This window comes from Apus apus, chromosome 22 (assembly GCF_020740795.1).
Source record: "Apus apus isolate bApuApu2 chromosome 22, bApuApu2.pri.cur, whole genome shotgun sequence".
NCBI classification, from domain to species: Eukaryota; Metazoa; Chordata; class Aves; order Apodiformes; family Apodidae; genus Apus; species Apus apus.
Window position 1 is genome coordinate 1,309,120 of NC_067303.1, and position 20,910 is coordinate 1,330,029.

The 20,910-nt window shown below is 44.3% G+C and overlaps 1 protein-coding gene across 1 annotated transcript; it reads left to right on the plus strand.

Annotated features, from left to right (window-relative positions):
• The first annotated feature begins 765 nt into the window (after window positions 1–765).
• KCNJ5 (potassium inwardly rectifying channel subfamily J member 5) lies at window positions 766–19,582 on the plus strand. The gene is made up of 3 exons (XM_051638703.1): window positions 766–1,111; window positions 9,351–10,297; window positions 18,794–19,582. The coding sequence occupies exons 2-3, from the start codon at window positions 9,358–9,360 to the stop codon at window positions 19,135–19,137; spliced, it is 1,284 nt and encodes a 427-aa protein (XP_051494663.1). The 5' UTR covers window positions 766–1,111; window positions 9,351–9,357; the 3' UTR covers window positions 19,138–19,582.
• The last annotated feature ends 1,328 nt before the right edge of the window (window positions 19,583–20,910 follow it).

Consider the following 20,910-nt stretch of genomic DNA (forward strand, 5'->3'; position numbering starts at 1 on the left):
GCCTGAAGGTAACCTGTGGTCACCAAGCTAATCTGTCTCATATACGCTGCTGGCCTGACATTTGCTTTACAGAAGAGGAAATATTTTGCTAAGCTAGGGAGACAGTGTGGTATTATCAATGACTTGAAACAAAAAAAAAAAAAAAAGAGAGAGAGAGAGAGAGAACACAGCAAACCACCGGAGAGCTTTGCGAGCATTCCCTGGGACGGGCTGGATCTGGCAAACAACACAAGCCCATCAGCAAACACCCTCGGGCAGCGTGGTGCTCGGCAGGCGAGGGAAGAGAGCCAGCGGAATCTCGCTCTCCCTCCTCCTCCCCACTTTTCCCAAATTCCTTGGTCCAGCCTGGGAGAGAGAGTTTCCACAATGCCCTGTTGGACCCGCAGCCTCTGCGTTCTCCCTGCCCTCCTTTTCTCCCCCAGGATCTGCGCTCTGCGTCCGTGCTTTTGAAGCAGGAACACAGTCCCTACCCCCTTGAAGACCCAAAGCCCACCCAGTAACGCGGGCAGGGAGCACCCAGGCAGGGAGAGAAGTAACGACACTTGGGGAGGTGGCAGGGAGGTGACAGGAGAGCACAGAGAGCTGCGTTCTCTGCAGGCAGGGAACAGCCCCTTCCCCTCCCGGGCAGCCCCTTCTGTGCCAAGCAGCGGCTTTAAACCCCTCCCCTCTTCCCTCGCCTCCCGCCGCCCTTCCCTGCGCTGCTCATTCAGAACAGATAATGCTGCCTATCACATGCACTCCTCTCCCTCCCCTCTGCCCCAGCCCTTTAAAAAGCTTTCTGCCGCCAGGAATTCCTCTGTCTGGGAGAGAGCAGGAGCAGGGACAGGCAGCAGCAGCCTGGGGCGGGCAGGGTGAGGGTCTGAGCAGCGGGGACACCCGGGGCCAGGGGCGTGGGCAGCTCATCTTCAGTGCCACGTAAATGTTTGCTAATAACAGGCAGAGGGAAGAAGGGAGGAGGCAGCCCAGGGATCAGAAGACGACCCCAGCTCTCTGGTGATGGCATGGATCGGACACTTCTCCAGCAGCTCTTTGACCTACCTCTCAGTCCTCTCTCCGTCCTGTACCCCCGAAGTGCCAAGGCACACGACTGATGCAGAGCTGCTCCTAGCAAGTAAGTTACCTGCTTTATTTTTGTTTGTTTCTTTTTTGTCCAGTTCACTTCTTTTCTGGTTGCAAAGGTTCAGGAGCCCAGAAGGCAGGACGAGCAGTTGAGCTGTTAGGTGACCTGAACACCAGGTTTCTGTGCCCAAAGCTGTCAGGGTGCAAGCTGGAGATGTGCTGTTGTCAACTCCAGCTGTTAGGGGAGTCTTTGGGAAGCTGGAGATTAGGTGTTGATCTTGGGCAAAAGCACTGTCAGATCTAGTAAAGGTGTTATGTGGAAAAGACATGAAAAATTACGAACTGCTCAGACACCAGATTACTGAAGATGACTGGAATACAATGGGCAGGGGGAGACTGATCGTGGACTGACTCCTTGATCCTCACCTAGAGCCAAAGATTAAATGATTTTATCATCAGGATACTTACTCATCAGCTTAGGGTTTAAAAAGTCCTTCCTAACTTCTAAACAGCAAGTCTCACTTGGTTTTGACCTGAGAGTTTCAGGAACCAACCGAGAATTGTCAGAAGCAGCCCGTCCCAAAGAGCTCACCAGCTGACCCCTGGAGCTTCTGTAAGCAGGCAGGTCCTTCCTCCTGTATCCTTTTACTTTTAAGTAGCTGCCTCGGATTTATGGTAACAAAACCAGCTTCTCTCACAAGTTCTCTGTCCATTCAAGCAACCAGTATCTTCTGTAGTTCGTGGGAAGTTGTGTTGGGGGAGTTATTTCACTCCTGAGGTTCAGTTATTTCCCCCACTGTTCCTACTCAGTTGGAGATAAAGGATCTGGATAATTTCTGAGTCCCATGAGATAAAATTCTCCATCTCTGGAAGGTTCCAGTCTAGTAATTTACAGGCTCTTAAAAAGGCAAAGAGTTTTGGAGTCATGTTCTCCAGACTCTTCCAAATAAGAGTCACCTACTTTCTATTCAGTCTGAGGTCAGAAGAGCCACTTGGACATTTGAGGGGAGCACTGACACTTCCCTGGCAGTTTGGGGTCAGGTATGCCAGTTTTTCTCTCTGTGACTCATCTTTTGTCTGCCCAGTGGGTTCAATAGCACTACTGAACTTCTTGGGGCAAGAGCCTGCATTTGGTCAGTTCATCTTTGAACTGTTTGGATTCAAGTTACTGGAGAATTGCAGTGGTGCTAACATCCCTCAACTTCATTTTTTTTAAACCAGTTGTGAGTTACATAGTGCTTCTTGGTTGCTATAATGGTGAAATATCTAAACAATGGAGAACAGGAACATCAGTGTTCCTGGGATTTTCTCTTAGAATTGGGGTTCTGTTTTCCCCAATACTCAGTGTGTATTGTGCATAAACAGCCATTAACAGGAAAAACAGGATAAAACTGTCTTTTTCTTTGTTCAGTTGTGTTGGTTGAAAGATAATGGTCAGATTTTCAATGACATCAGAAGGTCCCCCTGGTCTGGGATAAAAGGACAGAGAGGCTACAGAGTCCCTGTCACTTCCTTAGAGGTGGAAGGATCAAATTAGTCACTTTTCAGGCTATTTTTGTTTTTAAGAAAATATAGTTTGACTGTTCAATACTAAGAAAAACACCTAGGAGTTTTGTGATTGCATCCTTTGCACATGGACTTGTCATGCTCAACTTTAATTCAATGAACTATAAGATAATGAACAAAGTTACATGAATTATATCATCCCACCATTTGAACTGTGGTGTATCATGTAGTGGATATCCTTGATCTTATGGAAACTCCATGTTGTCCATCCTTCTTCTGTAACAAGTTACAGTCAATACCCTGGGGTCAGTATGATGGCTCATAAGGCATTTTTCTAGTTTTCATCTTTTTCTAGAAAAAAACCCAACACCACTCCAGTCTCTCTTCTCATTGCAGTTTAGTTTCTCATCACTGCATTGGTCTGAGGTCAGTATATTTAGTGCAAACTTGTGTTACACGTGGAATTTTTTATGTTTTAATCCATAGTTTGAGGGGAAAAAAATCTATTTGAAACTGTAGCTCCTTGATAGAACAGAAACATGATTTCTTAGCATTAGAAATAATCTTGTTAGGTTATTCATGCTGATGACCAGGGTATGTAGGCTTTTCATAGTCATCTTTAGACATGCTTGAAGCAGATGGGGACTGTATTTGCTGCTGCTGGATTGGTGGAAGGGGAGAAGAGTGGTGATTACAGGCACTCAGTTAGGATTTTGGAAATTCTAGGTTTAATTCCCTTCCCTTCCACAGACTCCTAGTGTGAGGGTGGAAGAAGCAAGTACCTTTGTGACTCACTTCCTCCTCTTGAGCTATGGGAAATCAAGCACTTCCTTGTTCCACAGATCTTAACAATAAATAAAAAAATAACATTTTAAAGCATGTAATACCTGTGTTGAACACTGTGAAACATTTGGATGCTCTGGGAATTTGGGCCCACACTGCTGCCTCACAACTGAGAATGGAAAGGGCTCAGGGATATTAGAGCTGTGATTATGCAGCATTGCTGGGAGAGGGATAGATTGGGAGGTAATTAGCAGGCAAAAGTAAAGTGCAAATGTCCATACGCTCTGTCTGTCTTTGTGTCATATTCACCTCCTACCCAGAGAGTTTTTCCTACAAGGTGTTTTGTCTTGGAGCACAGAACACCCTCTCTTTTGGTGTTTCTGAACCTCGTGATCTCTGGGCAGACAGGGGCCGTCATCAGCCCAGCTCTGCAATGAGCACCAAGTCTCCCTGCTTCTTCAGTAGCTTTTTTAGTAATTACTTAGTTAAGCACCAGTCACCCAGTTTAGGTACTGGTGGGTGTGTGTCTCCTGTAGCCCCAGAGGAGCTCCCGTGTACAATCATGCCTGGCATGCTAGAGAGCCAGCACTGCCACTTAATGAAATGAGGCATCTTCCTGCTTCAGTGCTGAGTAAGGTTACACTTTGAAAAGCAGTTCTTTGGATGAGAGGTGGTTTGAACCACATGTTTATTAGTGAAGTGCCACGGGTATCCCTTCTTATGCAGTTTCCTTAAATCTTTTGCCCTGTTTTTGAATAGCATAACTCTTTTGCATCAACTCTTTAGCACCATTCCCTCCACACATTTTCCAAAGAGGAAGCCACCACAATCTCTGTTTATAAGGCAGAAGACTGAAAGATGACATGATTTGCACAAAATCTCCCTGTCTTTCTTTTTCTTGCATGCATATGCATGCCTCAAAGGTAATCTCTTGTTGTCTGCTCAGTCACACACAGGCAGTAAATAAAAGGAGAGAAGGGAAGATGCCTTTCCCCAGGAAATGAAAGCCCCAGCTGCCAGTCAGCACCATCTAATAGCCATTTATCTTTGGATTTTCAAAGGCCATCTTTTCCTAATATTTCTTCTTCCTCCAGCTTTCCACTAGCTCTCAGTGTGCAGAGATCGATGCTTTTGTTCTCTTTGGGTTCTACTGCCTTAATTTTCTCTGTTCCTCTACCAACTTTCCTATGTTTCCAGTGTCTGTCAATTAAGAGTTTCATTCCCTTGCAGCAGTGTAACTCAAAGGACAATATATGTCCCAGAGGAATCTGCACAGTAACCCAGGCTCTGTTTTCTGTGGTGTGTGCCAACAGGAAGCAAAATAAATAGGTGAAGTTCTTCAGTAATGATCTGTTTGGCATTTACTGCTGTATTGATCACTTGTTGAATAGTGTAGGACTCTCTGTCTGGGAAAAGAGATGACAGAATGAAGTACAACCCTGATTTGAGAAGGTGTGGGGGGTTTACTAAAGAACAGATACTCATTTATTCTTATAATGCAATAAAACATGGGCATCGAGTTTAAAACAAAGAAAAATAAATATTTTTTTACACAAACTTGATGAAAAATTCATGTCTTCAAACTTCAGACCTCTTCAGAAGCAAACTCCATCCCTGCTGAAACTTGCATTTGCTTAAACAGGATCAGCAATTATTTAAATAGAAAAAGTAACCACGGTCAGCAGGATGTCTTCAGCAAATTTCCATCTTGAGGACTTGGAGCAATCAGGAGGTACATCAGCTCGGTCAGGCAGAGCTTGCAGACAGCTCTGCAAAACAGTGCTTCCTGAAGTTACTTAGCTAACCCCAGCCTGACTCTTCTTCAGCAAATCTAAGAGCCCAAAATGTCACTGCCTGCCCTGAGTCTGTCATCTGGGCGAAAGCTGAGCAGCAGCAAGTCTGATAAAAAGCCTCTTTGCGAGGTTGATAATACACTGACTCACATCTCCCTTTGCAGTAGCCTGTCCAAAAGGAAAGCAGCATTGTACAAAAGTGACATTTTTATTACCCTGGCCTTGTTTAACTAAAGATGGTAAATGCCAATGAAACAGGATGGTGCTTGTGTCTGTAAGAGGCAATCCCACCTCACAGGTCTCTTTGCTGGAGGGAGCAAAACTGAAGTCTAAACCTCTGTGAGGTGCTTGCATGGAATTCCCATTCCATGGAAAAGATGTGTATGCTCAATAGCAGTGGCAGTAACCAAAAGCTTACATGGCTACAGTGCTTCTTGTCTAGTATCTCATCATTTGTGCTGAAGTTTCCCAGAATGGTTAAAATAATAAGGGAATGGCAGCAAATTTCCTAGAAGATTCTTGTGCCCAGGATCTTGCAGGCTGTTCATATCTGTGTCACAAATTTTATAGCTGGAGAATTAAGGCAGAGGGAAAATCAGTGATTTGTTCAGATTTAGAGAAAAAAAATACTAAAAAAATTTGGAAGAGAAAGCTGACTGATTTTCAGACATCCAAACCTGTGCTCAAGCTGCTAACCAATATTATTCCTCTTAAAGAGTCTGATACAAAGATTCATCTGGTTAATTGTTTTCAATAACCACATACTGAGGTTCTGCTTATTCTACAATGGGGGTGTGTAAGATTAAACATGAGGAGAAACTATAATGCCATTGAGGCTGTCAGTAAAGTTCATATGCAGCAGGAATTACTCTGCTTTGCTGGACTACTTGTAAGGTGTTCCTGAAGGTTTCCAGAAAGATTCCACTTGACCTATCAGTAGCATTAGAAAAGTGTTTTAGTTAAAGCAGGTTCCCCTCTGCTTTCATTAATGGGCAGTTCCTCTAACCTGCTTCACCAGAGTCATATTTCATGGAATCATAGAATATGCTGAGTTGGAAGGGACCCATCAGAATCGTTGAGCCCAACTCCTGTCCCTGTGCAGGGCACCCCAAGGATCACCCCATGTCCCTGAGAGCTTCATCCAAAGGCTTCTTGAACTCAGGCAGGTTGGTGCTGTAACCACTTTCCTGGGGAGCTTGTTCCAGTGCTCAACCACCCTCTGGGTGAAAAACCTGGTATCTGTGCTTTCTAATATGTTTCCCCCTCTATTCTGCCCTGGTGAGGCCACATCTGGAGTATTGTGTCCAGTTCTGGGCCCCTCAGTTCAGGAAGGACAGGGAAGTGCTGGAAAGAGTCCAGTGCAGAGCCACAAAGATGATTAAGGGAGTGGAACATCTCCCTGATGAGGAAAGGCTGAGGGAGCTGGGTCTCTTGAGCTTGGAGAAAAGGAGACTGAGGGGTGACCTCATCAATGTTTACAAAGACGTAAAGGGTGAGTGTCAAGAAGATGGAGTTAAGCTTTTTTCAGTGATGTCCAGTGATAGGACAAGGAGTAATGGATACAAATTGGAGCATAGGAGGTTTAAGGTGAATATCAGAAAAAATTTGTTTTACTATGAGAGTGACAGAGCACTGGAACAGGCTGCCCAGAGAGGCTGTGGAGTCTTCTTCACTGGAAACATTCAAACCCCCCTGGACACGTTCCTGTGTGATGTGCTCTGGGTGACCCTGCTCTGGCAGGGGGGTTGGGCTGGGTGATCTTTCCTGGTCCCTTCCAACCCCTAAGATTCTGTGATTCTATGATTCTATGAAAATCTTTTTGGTCTCTTTGGTGTGAATCTAAAAGAGATCAATAGATTAATGTCTTGAAATGGATTGTTCTGTTTTACATAGTGACACTTGGCTTCCTATATAACTTTTACAACAAAATTATCTTTAAAAGAATTCTTTTGAAATTGAAACCATGCAACACTTGACAGTTTTTACATTTCTACACGTAGATTGATCAAAAGCTTTTCTGTCCAAATGGAGTAATTTTAGATTAATCAAACAATCCAAGTGAAGATCAAAAGTAGTAGAAGAGGAAAGCACAGAGGTTCCTCTCTGCACCTAATTGTCCTTCAGGCAGTGGATGGGATGTTTCCTTCCCTATGAAAGGGGAGGGGGTGAAGTGTGTGATTGCTCTGACTTGATCTGGGCACAGTATTTCACGTGTTGTAAAGTGAGAGTCAATATGGAATTTGACAGCATCTCACAGACACTCAGCAGACACAGACCATAGGGCAGCAGAGAGCCAGACCAGTGGTCTAGGAGACTTGGGTAAGTAGTAGAAAATGGCTGAAGATGTATCTACACACACCATGAGCAAGGTCTCAGGAGTCCTACCTTCAGAACTGAAAGAGCCAGAGGTAGAGACTAATATTCTACCCAAATCCTTGTTGTTGCTGGTTGAGGAAGGGATCAGCACAGTGCTGGGGTTACCTGTCCCAGCTCCAGGTTACATGCAGTGGGGCTTACTGCAATCATTAATCACTATTTACCCTTCCTGTGGCTGCACTGGCTCAACCCTTGCCCAAACACTTCAAACCAGGCAAATCTGCCAGCCCAGAGAAGCTCTGGGACTGTGCTGTGGACAGATGGCTGGGCTCCTTAGCGAGCAGAGCCAGCGGGTACGGTTCCAGCAACAGGCTCTGGCTGCTTCGTTGGGGTAATGATTGATGGTGACTTATACAAGGGCTAAGAGTAATTCTTTGCTGTTAACCAGACTTGGCTACAGCAGAGTGGAAGTGGAAATTTGTTGCTTCATTTATTCATCCTGCCTCTGCTTCCTTCCCGCCTACCCTCTCTGCTTTTTAATACCAAAAAGATGAAGCTACTTTGCTCGATCTTAAAATTGTCCTTCCCAAGATACTCTTAATTGTATCTCTACACCTTTTCTCACTCACAGACGCATAAGAAGATTAAAGATAGAGGGAGCAGTAATAGATTTAGTTAGGTTTTAATAGGATTTGCAGAGGACAATGCAGAGAATGAACGCCATACAGAATATTGCTACTCTATCTTTGATATCCCCAAGGCTTCTTAGGTAGTCTTCCACAGAGGTTTTGTCTCTGCCCTGCATTCAGAGTCTCATTTTTCAATAGAGCATATGGGGGTTTTTTTTAAAAGGAGTATCTAATCATCTCAGTAAACAGGATGTTACATTATAACCTGCAAAAATCATTGCAGCCATCATTTTGTGTTCTTTATTTGTACCTTGTTAAACACAGTTTTTGATGACAGAGGGTTGTTTAATAGCTGTGAGTTACTTTTCCAAGTGTCTCTGGCATCTTTGTCTAAACTCAAATGAAGGAAAAGGGTGGGTTTTGTTATCTGATGAACAGCAGGCCTGGATTCATCACACCTTCTGTCATGTAATTCAGATGCTAAATTAAAAGTCTATTTCACATGGACCCCAGGTTCCCAGAAAAACTTGTGGAGGGGGTGTGGTGCTTCCAGAAGGTGATTCAGCACACCTGAAATCTGAATTCTTATCCCTGGAGGTGCCTTTCTCTGCTGTCAGGGAAACCTTCATGCATCATTTAGACTGCTGTGAGATTTAGGTAGCCAGCCATGCTCGGTGTGTTCTATGAATTTCTAAGGTTTCTCTTGATATGCACCCAAACCCTGAGGCACCAAAACCTTCCAATTCCTTTTGAAAATCGATGCTGATGTATCTTCACTTCTAGTTGTGATCTCAAGCACATTTTGGGTGTAAAAAAGTCTGAGGCCTTAAAGAAAACCAAGCCACTGTAACAAGGGGTACCTACCTCATGACTCCCCGGCCGTGCTCATCGCCCTATTTCCTGAGGTTCCAGGAGTGCATTAAGCAAAGTGACTCCAGCTGGTTCATGCTTGAAGAGACCGTGTGTTATGAATCAGGGTTTAACATCCAGCTCAATGCAGTGTTATATTTAGCAAGTGGCTGTCGTGAGAGAAGTGCTGGAGCCTTTCAAAGGGTTTCCCAAAACAATGTGTGGTCCGAGCGGAAAGCTTTCCTGACCTAGAATCAGCCCTGGATCAGAACAGAGGAAAGTTTGTCAGAGCAACATTCATATATTTGCAGTGTTTTTTGTCCTGGTCTGTCACAAGTCAGACAGTAAAATGAAATGACTTCTGCCTCAGCTCTTTTTTCCGCGTCTCAAACTTAATTTCTTTGTTCTCCCACAGCCCAGCCATGGCCGGAGATTCTAGGATCTTCATGAACCAGGACATGGACATTGGAGTTACATCCAGAGAGCCTAAGAAGATTCCCAAGCAGGCTCGGGATGATGTCCCCATTGCCACTGACCGGACCCGCCTCATCTCAGCAGAAGGTAAGAAGCCACGTCAGCGTTACATGGAGAAAAGTGGGAAGTGCAACGTGCACCATGGAAACGTCCAGGAAACCTACCGGTACCTCAGTGACCTCTTCACTACTCTGGTGGACCTCAAGTGGCGTTTTAATCTTCTTGTCTTCACTATGGTCTATACCATCACTTGGTTGTTTTTTGGGTTCATATGGTGGCTCATTGCCTATATCCGGGGAGACCTGGACCACCTTGAAGATGAGAACTGGATCCCCTGTGTTGAAAATCTCAGTGGATTTGTTTCTGCATTTCTGTTTTCTATCGAGACTGAGACAACAATTGGGTACGGCTACAGGGTCATAACGGAGAAGTGCCCAGAAGGCATCATACTGCTGCTGATCCAGGCTATCCTGGGCTCCATTGTCAACGCGTTCATGGTGGGATGCATGTTTGTCAAGATCAGCCAACCAAAGAAGAGGGCTGAAACCCTCATGTTTTCTAACAACGCGGTGATTTCCATGAGGGATGAGAAGCTCTGTCTCATGTTCCGGGTTGGAGACCTCCGCAATTCCCACATTGTTGAGGCTTCCATTAGAGCCAAACTGATTAAGTCCAAACAGACCAAAGAAGGAGAGTTTATCCCTTTGAACCAAACAGACATCAACGTGGGATTTGACACTGGAGATGACAGATTGTTCCTGGTGTCACCTCTTATCATCTCACATGAAATCAATGAGAAAAGCCCTTTCTGGGAGATGTCCCGCACCCAACTGGAGAAGGAGGAGTTTGAAATTGTGGTCATCCTGGAAGGAATGGTGGAAGCAACAGGTAAGGACTTGTCAAAAATCAGGCACAATTTTGAGGGGGGAAGGGGAAAAATGGAGAGCAGTTTGGCATTAAAGTTTTACTGTCAAAGTCAACTGGACTAAGAACATGTTGGGATTTGTCCTTCTCTAGTAACTGATTCAGGTGAGATAATGTGGTCTGAGATAGACAGCAATTAAAAGATGGGTCATTTAGCTCCCATTTAGCTCAGTGCTTCACACTCTTTGTGTAAGTGCAGGATTTGGACACAGGGTTAGATGAGAAGCTATCCATAATCACTTTGAATTGATCCATGGGGAAAAGAAATGGGCTAAAACAATTCGTGAGGTCTCTTGCAGTCCTGTTTTCTGTGATCAAAATTCATGGTGCAAATCTTTTTCCATTTCTCCTCTGTATTAAAAATTGGCTGTAACTGTGCCACTTAGGTATTGCTCTGGTGCTGCTATTTAATGCAGGCTCTGAAGTGCCCAGGTATTACAACACCCCATAAAGCAGCATGTGCTGAAACTAAATGACTTGCACATGATGCAGGACAGATATTTTTCAAGAGGAGCTCGAAGAGGAGAAGTGCAGAAACTGCTTCTGTGAGTCTTGGAGCCCAGCAGAGGTTTAACAGCACAAAACAATTCTGTGCAAGGGGTAGATGAGATGTACTCAGCTGATCCCCCGTTTCCTCCTAAGGGTGTACCTGTGGCAGGTGATGAAAGAAGCCTACATCCTTATGTAATAAATCTGCAAAAGTTGTGTGCCTCAGCTTTCCAAAACCGTAGAAAAAGGAAATGGCAGGTGCCTGTCAAGCTGGCTGGCTGGCTGGCTGGATGGCCACAGACCCTCTAGGCTTCTTTCTACAGGTGGGATGCACTGAGGACAAAACCTTTACTCCTGTGTCTCACCTGAAAGATGTGGCATCATGAAGTAATTTCACTACCTGCAGCTAATTCCTTTCTTCTAGGCTTTGAGGAGGAGCTGGCAGGCTCTGTCTGCTGTGCTCCCAGCACAGCAAGTGTGGTTAAACGCCCTGAGATGCTGCTGCTCCCTTCAGGCAGGCTTTCAGAGCCTGGGCTTGGCAGTGTGCCTTGGTGGAGCCAGGGCCTTTGAGGGGAATGGGGCTACAGGCAGTGCTGGAGAGAGAATTGCTATCTAGAGATGTGGAAACAGAGAGTCAGAGATGCAGAAAAGCTTTTCTAAGTAGTTTTGCCCTTTGGTCTTTAAGGTTTTTAGTTATGAGATGGCACTGTGAACACAAGTGTTTTCTGTTGGTGGTGTTTGGGGGTTTTTTCCCCCTTGCTGAGGTTCTCCCTGAAACACTAGTGAGGGGTTTTGGCTTGATGTGGTATCAGCACCCTGTCTCACAGATTCTGGCCCTTGCCTACTATTAATATTGTTCCCTTCTTGAGATTTGTCCTTGTTAGTCTCCTAACAGGAGAAATAGTCTCTCAAATTCCTGCATCCCAGACCTCCACCCTTGGACAGCTCTCTGGAGTGCTAATTCAGTTTCCCAGCTTCTGCCTTTAGCTGTTGGGTGAATAACAATAGCTGACTTTTCCAACCAGAGCTAATGGCAGGTTATGTACAGCCTGCACTGTGCCTAGCCTGGAGTACTGTCTTGTAGAAGTGGAATTAATTTGGCATTTCTAGGCAAATATTCTTTTCCAGCAATCACAGAGATGTGGCAAAAGGAGAAGAGTGGGTAGAAAAGATTATCAAAGGCAACAATTTGTAATGGAAGTTGCTTTTGTAGCCTGAACATTTACTAGCTACTAGAACCTCCTAATCTGAGCATGAAATGCAGTTCCTTGTTTGTCCAAAGCCTCTTCCCTCATCACACAGTAACACTATCAAATTCTGTTTGAGCAGCTACTGCACTGCCTTCCTCTTCTGAAAGCTCAGCCTCTGCTAGATAAGTGTGAGAGGAAGTCATTATCAATAACAACCTCAAAATTAAAAGCATGACATAGGAATAATATTGCTTTATAAATGGGCTCCTCTCCCAGAGGGATTGTACAGGCCAGTGTGTAATGACATTAAGGAGCATACATGTGTGGAAATGAATTATTCTGGTCTCAGAAGGCAGGCTGTGAAATTCCAAAATTGGAGGTAGAAGAGCCAGTTTGCATTGAGCTCAGAGCAGAGTGCACCTCAGATGATGCTGTTACCTGCCTGAGGGGCTGAGATGGTTTTCTGAATGACATATGGTACCTGGGAGGGGTGACATTTTGCCACAAGGAGAGTGCCCTGCAGGAGCAGAGTCTTTGGGCTTTCTGCTCTGTCTTCACAACAGTACTGATAAAGCAGTTTGGGAGATATTAATCCTTACCTCCATGGCTTAAAATTTACTCCAAGCAAATTCTTTAGGTTCTCTCCCTGCTATCATCCTGTTCCAGCCCCATCTGCTTTCAGGAATGGTGTTATTTACTTTCAGCCTGACTTGTATTAAATCAAGACACTGATACAACCTGGTCCGGTTCAGGGCAGGATAAAAATGTACCAGACTGTTTGTTCCCTTAGTAACCCCTATGAAAAATTCAGAACCACCATCTCTGTGCTGAGAGGTACAACAGGTCACCATCCAAAGCTCTGATTATGGTGCACAAGGGGCAAGGTCATCCTGCCTGCTGCCTCAGAGATGCTGCAGCTCTGTGGTTGTTGACAGGAGTAAAAATGAATAGAAACTTATTCCATCTTTTCAGACACCAGCAAACCAAACTGGGAATGCATCCTGCACTGGCAGGGAGAAGGCAGCTATATTTTTCCACAAGGTATTTTGACAGGAGGTCAAAATGGCCATTGTCAATGTACAAATGACCACAGAAAGTTAAGTGTGATGTCTTGCCTAAAATTTTTCACTGAAATATTTGGGACAGCAATTCTGTATTGCCTGTTGCTTTAACCAACCACACACCTTACAAATGTAGTTTATTGTCTCTTCTCAAACAAGTTAACTCCTCTCACTGACATTTAAGTTTAATTCTAATCCAGTGGAAAGCAAAGATGGTAAATAGTTTCAAATTAAAAGTGTAGAATAAATTCTGAAGAGTTGAAACAATTCATTGTTGTTCTTACAAAAAGAAACACTGTGGCTTAAAACAATGTGTTTTTTTCAAGTTGAATTGAATTTCCTAAACATTTCAAATTGTTTTTTTTTTACAAAGTGAAACATTGTGTTTAAAGCCACATTTTTAGTTTCAAGTTGACTTGAATTTTTGAAAGGATAAATACCAACATACTGCAGAATAGCAACACCCAAGAAACATGCTTTTTATTTTGCTGAAAAAGGAAATAAACATGGGATTAGTCTAGTGAGAGCTCTCAGGGACCTGCAGCAGTTGCACTGCCTACCTGACCCCCTCAGCCACCTCCAGCCAAGCCCACCAGCACAGGGCTTTCCTGTCAGGATTTGACTGTCACTCCATGAAAGGTTAAAAAATGCCAAAGGGAGACTCAGGTTCTGGGCAGATCTGTTGTGGTCTGAGCAAAATGTTCCCTGTAAAGACAAAGTCAATACAGATGACAAGTTTGATTCCCAGTGCTGCTTCGTGGGCATCTTTAAAGCAGCAGCATCACTCACAGGGCTGCCTTAATGAATTGGTCACAGAGATTACTTGAAGGAATTAATTCTCTCCTGCCTGGGAGACTGAAAGGGACAGTTGTCAAGATCAGCTGGCTCAGATTTGACCTGCAATAAAAGGGAAGAAAGTGAGACTGGAAAATCTGTTTGCACAATGAACACGTTTTTGCTTTCGCTGCCTTTCTGCTTCCTGCAGTGGCAACAAGAAGTTAGAGCCATCCTGTGACAGAACTGGCCTAGGCTCTAGTTCTCTGGTTGTTGGCCACCTCCTGGTCCTGAACTGAGCACAGTCTATAAAGCAAGGCTGCTGAAAACATAGAAAATAATTGATCCACCGTTACAGAGGACACAGTTAAATTTGCTGGCTGTAAATACAGAACAAAATAAGTAGCCACAAAATAAGATATCCTGAAATTAATAATGGGTTTCATGGGAGAACAAAGGAAGGGTGAAATTACTAGCTGGAGTTTTCATGCATTCTTCTTCTGGTTTGGGTTGTCTTGTTGGTTTGCTTTGCATTTTGCATACAAATAAGTTTTCTGCAAGCACCGTGCAGAACTGTTTCAGAAACTGCTTATATAATGACAGAGAAGCAAGAGCTGTCTCTGGTCATTCTTCTCATGAGCTGAATTGCCCTCCAGAGCTGGACCTTGGCAGGCTGGTCATCTCAGGTGCCTCTGCAGTCCCTATAAATACCTTTGTGAGAGGCCTGAAGCTACCTGGCATGAGGTCAGTGCTCAGTTCTGCCTGGTAGAGACATGGCAATTGAATCCAAGATCTTTATATCATAAGGCCCTTTTCTGGATGTCTTTTTTTTTTGTTATTGTAGGGGTTTTTTTTTCCCTTCCCATTTGCATGCCTGGAGAGCATTCAGATAAATTAAAATCCTATTACTCTCCTCTGGCATAAAAATCAAAGTGAATCAAGCCCAGACATGTCCTTCTCTAAAGGAGACAAGCACAAATAATTGGAGGACCATGCTCATACCTTGTAATACTCCTTTTCAAGTTGGAATAATATTGACCTTTTGGAGGTTACAGTGTTCTTTGGTCTAATTAATGTGAAAGGGTTAATGAATTTTATAACTATCCAAATACTGATGCCAATCTAAAGACACCTGTTGCTTAATTAGAGAGATATGTTAAGATTTCCATAACTACTCCTTACAATCCTAACTTCTGTCAGTCTGTCACTACTGCTCTGAGTCCCTCAGCTCTTCCTCTGCACTCTTGTAGTGTGAGTGGAGGTCAGCTGAAGGAGCAGTGTGTGTATTGTGTAGCTTTATGTGCATCCAGTATGAGGGGAAAAGTCACCCTGCACACAATAGTGTATGAAAACAAGGACAGAGAAGTGAAATCACTTCCAGCAATAGCTGTGTCTGAACTGCAGAGAGAGCCTAGCAAATATGGCTAACATACAGGCAGCATCCACATGACATTTTGCCAGCAGATAATCACTGAGCTCTGTGGCATTTAAATGAGGAGAGTTAATTTTAGGCTGATGAAAAATGTTGTCTTGACAGCCCCAGGGGTTGGGATATCTCTGCCCACTGAGAAAGTCCAGGCCGTGCAGCAGTACTGCAAGATTCAGCTGTGCTGGTGATGTGATCAGATTGAAGCCTGTGGCAATTTCTTGGGTTAGAGGATCATACTTCGTGGTCCTCTTGCCTTTGCCCTCTCCCCTTAACCTGCCAGCACAGGTACTGGCTATGACAGTGGGTGGGATGAAAAATGCATCCTCCAACAGTCACATCTGGCTCATCTCTGGCTCACCAACCAGCTGCAAAAGCAGTTAGATTTGGCCTGCAATAATGAAGTTTGATTTTAACTGGTAACCCAAGGGTACACAGGACCTGGAAATCAGGAGCAGCCACTTCCCTCCCAGTGTGGCAGGGCCAGGCAGGGCTGCTCCACTTGCATAATCAGTGGCAGTGGGAGCAGTGAAATGTTCTGAAATCTGCAGCTCCCATTGAGCTCACTGCAGAAAAACCAGGCTCCTCACTGAGCCATCAAATAACTGCTTTTTGTCAGCACATATTAACATTCCTTTGTCTTTGATAAAATGTAAGCTGCTTGATCCCAGCTGATTTGATGACAGGAAAGTGCCTTATTGGTAGAGTTCCCTGACACTTCTTTTGCACACCAGTCTTTCTTCAGTGACTCTCTCTGTTCTCAAATGTAATGAAACACCTGGTTTAATACACAGAGCAATATATTTTGCATCTTTTAATCTGCTGGAAACCAGAAACGAGCCATTTAGGAAGGCATCTTTAAAAAGGAACATGCACAAACACTGTTATTGATCCTGTGATGTAGTGACTCCAGCCAACAGACCAAAATCCACTTCTTAGGATTCTGCTATAATGAAATTATCATTAAAACTCCATGAAATATTTATTGCAGAACTTGAAACCAAGAGACAGTCCTCTGGTCTCCAGCTTTCTAAAAAGCCTGGAACTGGTTCCAGCTTTATTGAAAATTTGGTGCATCTGCTTATATATTTGTACCAACTTTTTTTTCTTGTTTCAATTAAAATGGAGTTTTGTTTGCAACTGAAAGCCAAGCTGCTGAATTAAAAGATGAGAAAGCTGTAAATAAACCTTGAAAGCCAAACTTTTCACCTATCATTTCATATTTTCCACAACTGACAGATTGTACAAATTTATATTAAGCACACTTTTTCATTTTTCAACCAGATTTTTTTAGAAGATTAAACTTCTAATGGTCTTATTATCCAGAAAATATGATACACTTGAAAAATAAAAATCTCAATTGCCTTCTTTTTAAGTAAATGTTGAAGCACACCTACTTAGACTGACAATGGGGAAAGGAGGATATTTTTTTGGCATGAAGCTTATTTAAATGAAAGCCCCAAGTCACCAAATACCACTTCTCTGTAACTCTAAGAGAGCACAGAGGGCTCCACAGTGCACCTTGTGTGCAAGTGGGAATCAGCTGCATCATGTGCTCTTAATAAAAGTAAGGTTTATTGTTTCCACACCTCTTCTGTCATCTTTTTGCAGTTACAGAGGCAATAATTAGCTGGGGATATTACAGATGCATTAATTAACCAGGCTGGAGAGCACAGGGCAGCCTGCAAAGCAGGCACTTTATGGAATCTGAAGCAGAGACAATGCTGTTGTTTACTGGGTACTGTAGGAGTTGCCAGGCAGTATGTCCCCACGCAATTAAAGCACCACTGCACATGTGCTAAAAAGGAATATTTGAATGGGATTATGGAGCAATTACAAGTTGTCTTATTGTGCTGGCTCTGTGTACCCCTGGGGTTACAGAAAGCAGCTACTGCAGGAAGCTGGCAGCGTGCAGTGCTTGGTTGCTGAAAGCTTTCTATTGTTCCTTCCTTAATTGAATACTTACAGCAGGAGATAACTATGACTGTGTCTCTGGAGCTCAGGTTCACTGTCAGGTACTGCCCCCAGGGAAGGAGCTATTTCAGGCCCGGATTACAAGGCAGGAGTTCCTTTAGGACGCCTCAGGCCCCCACGTTTCATGGGGACCCACCATCTGGGCGCTGGGGGCAGCTGCTCGGTGCCCTCCTGCAGCCCTTGGAGAGGCTGTGGTGACCAGGAGCCCAGGGCAGGTGATGCTGCATTCGTGGTGTCACCTGGAGCCTCCACTCAGGAGGGGTCCCCGTGCCGTTTTTTTTCTGGTAAAGCAAAAGCTGAATGTTTCCTGAAAAGATGCTGTACCTCAACAGAGCCTCTCCTTCAGGCAACAACACTGGGGTAATTCTCCTAGCAGCCTCTGCGTTTCCCAGTTCCTTCTGGCCCAGGAAGCAGGCAGGCTAGAACACTATGACTAACACTGTGCTTGTTCCTGCCCAGAAGCAAACACTCCTGCAGATCTTAACGGGGGGGAAAAACTGGCTTTTCAGTCTCTGAAACTGAATCGGAAATTTTTCAAAATGTTGCATGTGTCACTGTCCCTCTTTTTTCCCTTTCAAGCACCAGTGAGGTCTTTCCAGTCAGGCCTCTTTCTCACCCTCCAAAAGAGAGCGATGGGAGGACATTGTCAGGTCAGGTTTTCCAAATTTCCCCAAATTTTTGGAATTAATTCAATTCCAAAATCATAACAGAATTAGGACAAACAGAAGACAAATATTTGGAAGAGAAGCTGGCCTTGACATTGGCAGGTGATTCCAAAAGAATCTGTTTGCAGTTATGCCAATGCTGAACACTCAGCCCTGCTCTGCAAAGCTTCTCTTGAAACTTTTTTGAAGTAAAACCCCCCTCAGATCCTGGGGGCTGAGAAGCATCTTGACAAATACCAGTTTTGTATTTCCCACTGTTCATTCAATCTACAGTCCATGAATACATGGAGTTCAATATGCTTATGAGCTCAACTGTGTAATGTTGTAGGTTTTGGTTCTGCCAACCCAATACATTTAGAATGAACCCTCCAGAGGGATTTAAAAGCCAGCTTGCTGCATAAATCACTGGGAGTTGTGGCTCCTAGTGACTGTGTCCTACAGTCAGTGCAGGAGGGAGCTGCTGGTCCTGCTGGAGATGAAGAGGGATGGAGTGCAGGGCAGGGCTTCATCCTGCCTGGGGGCTGCCTGGGGCAGGGCTGGATGTGGTTCTAACATGATTCACCAGAAGTGCTGTTAGTATCAGCCATGCAAGCAGCACCTCTACAGAGGAATGTGAGAGGACAGAGAGAAGCTTCTTAGTGATAGGCAGAGCTCAAACCCCTAAGCAGCAGGTTCAGGACAGCCTGAAGATGCGGTGATGAATCCGTGCGTGTCCCTTTGGGTGCTCAGCTTGTTCATGGCAGAGGCTTTTGTGAGGATTATTAAGAGAAGACCCTTTCTGTGTCCCTGAGCAATCAGGTATGGAGAGAACACGAAAGTGCTTTTAAATGAAAGAAGTGGTTGGGAAGCTTTGCATTTAACATCCCTCTGCTTTTACCCAGGGATGACTTGCCAGGCTCGCAGCTCCTACATGGACACCGAGGTGCTGTGGGGACATCGCTTCACTCCCGTCCTCACCCTGGAGAAGGATTTTTATGAAGTCGACTACAACAGCTTCCACAGCACCTATGAAACCAACACCCCTGTGTGCTGTGCCAAAGAGCTGGCTGAGTCCCGGCGGGAGGGCCAGCTCCTCAGCCACCTCTCCAGTGCCACCCCCCTGAGCACGGGCAGAGAAGCAGGGACACCCAAAGGGGAGGAAGAGGAGGAAGAAGGCAGGGAGCCAGTGGGACTGATCGGAACCAATGGGACAGCAGGGGAGGTGAAGGAAGATCTGCCCGTATAACACATGAACTGCTGGACGTACCTTTCCTGGGAGACTGTGGCCTGGCCAGGCAGGAACTGACTGGGAGTCAGAGAGCTGAGGTTTATGTCCAGGTCACTGCTGCCTGCTGCTTGATCCTGGGCTAGTCACTGCATAGCACTGTGCCTCAGTTTCCCTCTTTTATCTGTACCGTGAGGTTCTGTGCTTTGCAGCCCTTTGCAAAGCATTTTGATCTCTATGGACAAGGCTCACTAACTATGATCACTGCTAAAACTGAAATTCCCACCACTGGTTGTTTCTAAAGATGTTCATTGAGTGCTCAGAACATTTCCCCTTGAGAGATGGTATTTAAAAAGTGAAAGTCCAGAATGTCCCATCTCAGTTAGAAGAATGTGGTTTCATACCTTCACTTAATTTGTGAGTCAATGTATTGTAGACATTGTTACTGCTAAATTAAAAGATTAAAAAAAAACCCAAACCCTAACCCTCTCTGGCATGTAGTGAAGTGTTTTGCCTCAATGATTTTTACAAATAGATTTTAGCATTTTCCTCCAGAACCACAGTTTATTTCCTTCAAAATAGCTGATATTAATAGGGCAGTTTTCCCTGCATATTTTTTACATATTTACCCAATCTTTTGAGTGTCTTCTCAACCTGCAGTGCTGTCTTTGTGTGCTCCTTTCATGGAATCTCTGACACATTTCATAGGCTGCCCATGATCAGAGAGAGTTTAAATCTTGTCCCACTGAAGGTTCTTTGTTTTCAGGCCTGGATGTCCCAGATTCAGTACCAGCTCATGATTTAAAACAAGGTAAGTAGCCATCTGGGAGTTTGAAATGTTCTGGAATCTCAGATAGAGTCCCTGGAATAAGTAAGTACCAGTTTGTAAGTACGTAAGTACCAGTTAGTGCCAGTTTGCAGCTCTTCTGTAAAGTCTGTATTTAAAATAAAGGTTTAGATGCTGATGTTCATGGGCACATGCACTGACATGACTGAAGCCATCTGGTCAGGCTGGTGCCAGGACGTGTCTAAAGTCAGGATCAGTTCCCCACTCCTGCCAGTGCCAGGCAGTAACATCTCTGGAGGTCTCATGCTCACCTGTTGGTAACTCCTGGGAGTGGCCATGCTTGGTCCTGCAGCTCCAGGATTGCTGTTCCTCTGCAGCACCAAACTCACTTAAGAATTTTTCTCTTTATAAAGAGGTAAGGATAGAACTGTACTGCCCAAAGAGGATTGTCATCTCCAGAAAAGGAGTGAAGAAAATTAATCTGTGAGATGAAAAATTTCCAGAAATCTAAACAGCACAGAAAAAAAAATTGGACTTGTTGGGGAAAATCTCTTTACTTACCCCCCAAAATCTGATGGAAAAAAATAAGATACCTGCAGAATTACCACATTATCTAAATGGAATTAAGAATATTTAATATGCAAGAGTTATTTTTTATATTGGGACAACAAAGGAAGGACTGGTTTTGTATCTGTGAACTAAATATACATTGTTATATACTGTATCCTGCAGAGTTGGAGAGAGCAGTGGTTTTCAAGATCTCATTTTAGTCTTCTGCTCAGCTTCCTCTTTTTCTATACTAAGCCTCAGAGGAAGTAAACAGGGAGAAAAATGTGAAAGTTTTCTGAAAAGGACTTCTCATCCTCCCTCTGCAAAGTAATAATGTGCCAAAATTGTTTCTCAGCATTTATTCTGTGGCTGGAGTGAATCCTGATGGGGATAGGAATGGGAAGTAAAACTGTCACTGCTGTGTGCAAGGCAGAGGCAATTTCAGCCCCTCAGAGAGA